Source organism: Entelurus aequoreus, linkage group LG09, assembly GCF_033978785.1.
Source record: "Entelurus aequoreus isolate RoL-2023_Sb linkage group LG09, RoL_Eaeq_v1.1, whole genome shotgun sequence".
NCBI lineage: Eukaryota > Metazoa > Chordata > Actinopteri > Syngnathiformes > Syngnathidae > Entelurus > Entelurus aequoreus.
In genome coordinates, this window is record NC_084739.1 from 2228495 (window position 1) to 2235863 (window position 7369).

The following is a 7369-nucleotide window of genomic DNA, read 5'->3' on the forward strand; positions in this document are numbered from 1 at the left end:
GTTTAATACATATAGTTAATATTGTTAACAAGTTAAAGGTGTTTAAAGATAATGCAAGCATGTTTAACACATATAGTTAATATTGTTAATAAGTTAAAGGTGTTTAAAGATAATACAAGCATGTTTAACACATAGTTAATATTGTTAATAAGTTAAAGGTGTTTAAAGATAATGCAAGCATGTTTAACACATATAGTTAATATTGTTAACAAGTTAAATGTGTTTAAAGATAATGCAAGCATGTTTAACACATATAGTTAATATTGTTAACAAGTTAAAGGTGTTTAAAGATAATGCAAGCATGTTTAACACATACAGTTAATATTGTTAACAAGTTAAATGTGTTTAAAGATAATGCAAGCATGTTTAACACATATAGTTAATATTGTTAGCAAGTTAAAGGTGTTTAAAGATAATGCACGCATGTTTAACACATATAGTTAATATTGTTAATAAGTTAAAGGTGTTTAAAGATAATGCAAGCATGTTTAACACATATAGATTCCTTTCTTTCATGAAGACAAGAATATAAGTTGGTGTATTACTGTGCACTAATTAAAGGGGCAGAGCTTTAAGAGACATTTTAGCTTTTATATTTTATAAGATATATTTTTTGTAAGAACCACAATGGGGCGGTATAGCTCGGTTGGTAGAGCGGCCGTGCCAGCAACTTGAGGGTTCCAGGTTCGATCCCCGCTTCCGCCATCCTAGTCACTGCCGTTGTGTCCTTGGGCAAGACACTTTACCCACCTGCTCCCAGTGCCACCCACACTGGTTTAAATGTAACTTAGATATTGGGTTTCACTATGTAAAGCGCTTTGAGTCACTAGAGAAAAGCGCTATATAAATATAATTCACTTCACTTCACTTCACTTCACAATTAATAAATATATTTCAGTGAATAACTTATTGTTCAAATCTGTATATAAATATGTACATAAAGTGTTGTAATTATATTGTAAAATGGATGGATGGATGGACGTTTAAAACAAAACTGTTGTTATTAATTAGTAAGTATACATTTTTTGAGCTTTTTAGAGAAAATCATATCATTGTAGTAAATTATGCAAATTACTCGATGATGTCATGGTGACCACGCCCATAGCCACGCCCCCACCGCCCCAGGTATCTTGGCAGTTTATGGGAAACACTGCACTCCTTAGCAATGTTAAAATGTAGTGGAATAGTCCTGTGCACTGTACCTTTGGAGAGCATTTGAAGTGCATCCCGGGAACAGGCAGAGTGGTGATGTACATTGTAATACAGCGGTACAAATACAGCGTACCCACAATGAAGAAGAACCGCCTGCCTACGATTGACCTGGAAACAATGGGAAAAAAGACGGTGAAAGTCAACGCGTGCAGAGACAAAAGTAGCTCAAAAAGGGAAAATCTGAAAGAGACCTGTGCTTGAGGAGAGCCCACTGGATGAGCCACAGCGCCACCAGCAGCATGCCGTTGATTTCGCAGATAGAGAAGGCCCACTCTATCCGGTCGAACAGGTCGAAGAACTTATCCGGCAGCGGCGGGGTGTGCTCTTTCGGCGGCACCCTCTCGTGGACGACCGATATCACGACGGTGGTGGTGACGAAGCACACCACCGCGTAGACAAACGCCACGCCCGTCTTGCCCCACTCGGGCGGGAAGGAGGAGCGCAAAGTGTCCATGGGAGGGATGGGGATGTGCACCATCTCCACCCTGCAGTCCTTGGAGCGCACCGCGCCATTCCTCAGGGGCGCGCTCGTGCCGTTGGGCAGCCCGCCGGCGTGGCCGTTGGCGTGGCCGTTTTTATGCGCCTCTATGTGGGTCTCGATCCGCAGCGTCTCCAGCCGCTCCAGCAGCTGCTGACCCCCGTCCGAGGACACCAGGAGGAGAGGCGGCGTCTGGAAGTGCGCCCGCGTGAGCCGCAGCAAGCCGGCGCCGTCCGTTTGGCGCAGGGTGTCGACGTACTCCGGCATGCCCTCTTTGCTCAGCCAGTCGGCGACGTCCTCGGCCGACCACGCCGCGACCTTCTTCATCATGAAGAGAGAGGAGAAGCACGAGGTCGGGCTGGGTCTTAAACAGCTGTGTTAAGACCACACCAGCTTTGGCACATGGCGCTCGCGGGGCATTGAACAGGGGGCGCCCGGGGAGGGGGAACCCCTCAGCTTCAACAGGAAGTCCTTTCTGGGCTCTTCTTCCACCTCAAATACTGCACACCTGTGGAAGCAAATACATGCATGAAGACTGTAATCACTACAGAACAGCACTGGAGACAAACTAATATTCTAATACAGTTCTTAACATTGTTGGAGGTACGGAGCCCCCCACTTTCATATGCGCATTCACCGAACCCTTCTTTAGTGAATATTCAAGACAAAGTTATATGTTTTTGGTAACACTTCAGTATGGGGAACATATTCTAAGTAACAAAGACTTTCTTTAGAGTTATTTGGACACTAGGGGAACATATTCTAAGTATCAAAGACTTAATTTAGAGTTTTTTGGACACTAGGGGAACATATTCTAAGTAACAAAGATTTTCTTTAGAGTTATTTGGACACTAGGGGAACATATTCTAAGTATCAAAGACTTAATTTAGAGTTTTTTGGACACTAGGGGAACATATTCTAAGTAACAAAGATTTTCTTTAGAGTTTTTTGGACACTAGGGGAACATATTCTAAGTAACAAAGACTTAATTTAGAGTTTTTTGGACACTAGGGGAACATATTCTAAGTAACAAAGACTTAGTTTAGAGTTTTTTGGACACTAGGGGAACATATTCTAAGTAACAAAGACTTAATTTAGAGTTTTTTGGACACTAGGGGAACATATTCTAAGTAACAAAGACTTAATTTTGAGTTTTTTGGACACTAGGGGAACATATTCTAAGTAACAAAGACTTAATTTAGAGTTTTTTGGTTAGGGTTAGGGCCAGGGTTAGAGGGTTAGGGTTATAATAAGGCCATGCCGAATAAGGCATTAATAAGTACTTAATAATGACTAGTTCAGAGCCAATATGTTACTAATTTGCATGTTAATAAGCAACTAATTAATGGTGAATATGTTCCCCATACTAAAGTGTTACCATGTTTTTTACTGGTGCACAACATGAAGCGTGCATGAACATCACCTTGTTCAAACAACAAAACCAACACAGTGCATAAACTCACAACAAATGACACACCTGCAAATCAGTCTGACTTCTGCTGTTGCCGTATCCGTAATACGCCGATAGGGAGAAGTTTGTATTTACATGATGAGTCGGGTGTGTGTGTTCTGAGTCCGACTCACCGAACCCCTAGGGTTCCATCGAACCCAGGTCAAGAACCACTGTTCTAATACAAAAACCAGTTTATTTCTAATCTACTACTTTGATCATTGATGTATGAGCACTTCTAAAAACGTGACTTTTACACGACTCAAGACATTTGCTGCAAAGTCAACAAAACAGTTCTGGTCGCTGCACTTGCACCAGATACGGTACGTTCCGCTATTTGGAGTATTTTACACCCGTGACACATTGCGAAACAGCAAGTAGAAGTCAACAAGCATCTTGGTGTAGATTACTATGGAGGGGAAAAAACAACTGTGAAGTAATTATGTTGGTGTGTTAAAATGCTACAATTAAACTACAGTAGAAGGTGACTAAAGGCTACTTAGGTTATGGTTGAAAGAGAAACCCTAAATTGAATATTCTGGAAAAATAGGCCTCTTAAGTCCCACAAAACAGGATTTTAAAGCCAATTACTTTGCTTGTTTTGTTTTTTTAACTGTTTATTAGTTCGTTAACAAACTTACAGTGATTACCAACATAAGTCAACTCCTTTTTGCACCAATAAGGAACATTAAAAAGTGGCATACAGTACAGGCCAAAAGCTTCAATGTGTTTTCTTCATTTTCAGGACTATTTACATTGTAGATTGTCACTGAAGGCATCACAACTATGAATGAAAACATGTGGAGTTATGTACTTAACAAAAAAAGGTCAAATCACTGAAAACATGTTTTATATTCTAGTTTCTTCAAAATAGCCACATTACTGCTTTGTACACTCTTGGCATTCTCTCGATGAGCCTCAAGAGGTGGTCACCTGAAATGGTTTTCACTTCACAGGTGTGCTTGAAGCTCATGGAGAGAATGCCTAGAGTGTGCAAAGCAGTAATCAGAGCAAAGGTTGGCTATTTTGAAGAAACTAGAATATAAAACATGTTTTCAGTTATTTCACCTTTTTTTCTGTTAAGTACATAACTCCACATGTGTTCATTCATAGTTTTGATGTGACAATCTATAATGTAAATAGTCATGAAAATAAAGAAAACGCGTTGAAACAAAACAAGCAAAGTAATTGGCTTTAAAATCCTGTTTTGTGGGACTTAAGAGGCCTATTTTTCCAGAATAATCAATTTAGGATTCCTATTGAATGTGTTTCTCTTTCAACCATAACCTAAGTAACCTTTAGTCAACTTCTGCTTTAGTTTAATTGTAGCATTTTAACACACTGACATAATATGCCTTTAGTGACAATCTACAACGTAAGTAGTCATGAAAATAAAGAAAATGCATTGAATGGAAGAAGGTGTGTCCAAACTTTTGGCCCGTACTGTATGTGAAGTGCATCTGTAAGACCAGAGTTAAGACAAGAATATTTATTTATCATTTTTACACAATACAATCGAATAAAATGGCCCCATGCTACTCGAAACAATGAGTTAATAAAGCGTGTACAAAAGAAGCATAGCCGGCTAGAGAGCTGGCACATTTGACACCTGTCGCCGACAGAACAGCCGAAGCGATCATCCGCAGTCTGAGTCCATCAAGGTCTGGGCTGAGCGGTTTGTTGCCACAATTCACTAATCTAGGTAACATTTCACCTCAGACTGGAACATTTCCTAAGGCCTTAAAACTGCTGTCATCATGTTTTAAAGAAGAGTACTCTTGATACCACATACCAAACCTGCCATTTTTTGCACAAAGTCCTAGAAAAAGTTGTCTCCAGTGACATTTCCCTGTCTGACAATATGTTTGATACTGTAAAATTGGGCGTTAGGTGCCACTACACCACAGACGGCTCTGAATAAGGTGACAAATGACACCGGCCCTGAACACAGACGGGTGGAGATCTCTGGGACTGCTCTAAACTGACTCAAGTCCAATCTTGAGAACAGGAGATTCTATGTATCTGTCCCAGAACAAATGGCTATGAGGCGTAGTAGGGTTCCACAGGGGTCAATACTAGGACCTCTATTGTTCAACTTGTACATGCTGCCATTAGCCCAGGGTCTTCAATGTCTCCACAAAAACTATGCAGATCTACATGTCACTGATGGCAGGTCAAGGTTGGCCTGTTTGTTTACTTTGTCACGGCATCAAACATATAGATCAGTGGTTCTTAACCTGGGTTGGATGGAACCCTAGGGGTCCGGTGAGTCGGCCTCAGGTGTTCGGCGGAGGTCAAAACACACCCGACTCATCATGTAAATACAAACTTACTAACTAACTAACTAACTTACGTATCCGTAATACGGCTGTTGCCGTATTACGGATACGGCAACAGCTGACTGATTTGCAGGTGTGTAATTTGTTGTGAGTTTATGCACTGTGTTGGTTTTGTTGTTTGAACAAGGTGATGTTCGTGCACGGTTCATTTTGTGCACCAGTAAAAAAAACATGGTAACACTTCAGTATGGGGAACATATTCACCATCAATTAGTTGCTTATTAACATGCAAATTAGTAACATATTGGCTCTTAACTAGTCATTATTAAGTACTTATTAATGCCTTATTTGGCATGGCCTTATTATAATCCTAACCCTCTAACCCTGACCCTAACCCTAACCAAATAACTCTAAAGCAGGGGTCACCAACCTTTTTGAAAGCAAGAGCTACTTCTTGGGTAGTGATTAATGCGAAGGGCTACCAGTTTGATACATACTTAAATAAATTGCCAGAAATAGCCAATTTGCTCAATTTACCTTTAACTCTATGTTATTATTAATAATGAATGATATTTACACTTAATTGAACGGTTTAAAAGAGGAGAAAACACGAAAAAAATGACAATTAAATTTTGAAACATAGTTTATCTTCAATTTCGACTCTTTAAAGTTCAAAATTTAACCGAAAAAAAGAAGAGAAAAACTAGCTAAAAAAAAAAAATAATTTATGGAACATTAGTAACTTTTCCTGATTAAGATTAATTTTAGAATTTTGATGACATGTTTTAAATAGGTTGAAATCCAATCTACACTTTGTTAGAATATATAACAAATTGGACCAAGCTATATTTCTAACAAAGACAAATCATTATTTCTTGTAGATTTTCCAGAACAAAAATTTTAAAAGAAATTCAAAAGACTTTGAAATAAGATTTAAATTTGATTCTACAGATTTTCTAGATTTGCCAGAATAATTTTTGGGAATTTTAATCATAAAAAATTAGAAGAAATATTTCACAAATATTCTTCGTCGAAAAAACAGAAGCTAAAATGAAGAATTAAATTAAAATGTATTTATTATTCTTTACAATAAAAAAAATAAATGTACTTGAACACTGATTTAAATTGTCAGGAAAGAAGAGGAAGGAATTTAAAAGGTAAAAAGGTATATGTGTTTAAAAATCCTTTTTAAGGTTGTATTTTTTCTCTAAAATTGTCTTTCTGAAAGTTATAAGACGCAAAGTAAAAAAAATTATGAATTTATTTAACCAAGTGAAGACCAAGTCTTTAAAATATTTTCTTGGATTTTCAAATTCTATTTGAGTTTTGTCTTTCTTAGAATTAAAAATGTCAGACAAAGCGAGACCAGCTTGCTAGTAAATAAATAAAATTAAAAAAATAGAGGCAGCTCACTGGTAAGTGCTGCTATTTGAGCTATTTTTAGAACAGGCCAGCGGGCTACTCATCTGGTCCTTACGGGCTACCTGGTGCCCGCGGGCACCGCGTTGGTGACCCCTGCTCTAAAGTAAGTCTTTGTTACTTGGAATATGTTTTTCACTAAAGAAGGGTTCTGTGAATGCGCATATGAAACTGGTGTGGTTCGGTACCTCAAACAAGGATAAGAACCACTGAGAGAGAGAGAGAGAGAGAGAGAGAGAGAGAGAGAGGGGGGGGGGGGGGGGGAGAGAGAGAGGGATAGATGGATAGATAGATGGATAGATGGATAGATGGATAGATAGATAGATAGATAGATAGATAGATAGATAGATAGATAGATAGATAGATAGATAGATAGATAGATAGATAGATAGATAGATAGATAGATAGATAGATAGATAGATAGATAGATAGATAGATAGATGGATGGATGGATGGATGGATGGATGGATGGATGGATGGATGCATGGATAGATAGTACTTTATTGATTCCTTCAGGAGAGTTCCCTCAGG

The 7369-nt window shown here is 38.7% G+C and overlaps 2 protein-coding genes across 3 annotated transcripts in view; both read right to left on the bottom strand.

Moving 5' to 3' along the window:
- Positions 1-2194, bottom strand: part of LOC133657055 (phosphatidylcholine:ceramide cholinephosphotransferase 1-like) — a 12028-nt gene extending 9834 nt beyond the window's left edge. Inside the window, exons 1-2 of the mRNA XM_062057942.1 lie at positions 1404-2194; positions 1203-1320 (exon numbers count right to left, since the gene is read on the bottom strand). Coding sequence (XP_061913926.1) covers positions 1203-1320; positions 1404-2020 — 735 coding nt within the window. The 5' untranslated portion in view covers positions 2021-2194. The remainder of the gene's footprint in view (positions 1-1202; positions 1321-1403) is intronic.
- LOC133657056 (cGMP-dependent protein kinase 1) overlaps positions 1-7369 on the bottom strand; it is a 634377-nt gene that overhangs the window by 516714 nt on the left and 110294 nt on the right. The window lies entirely within an intron of this gene.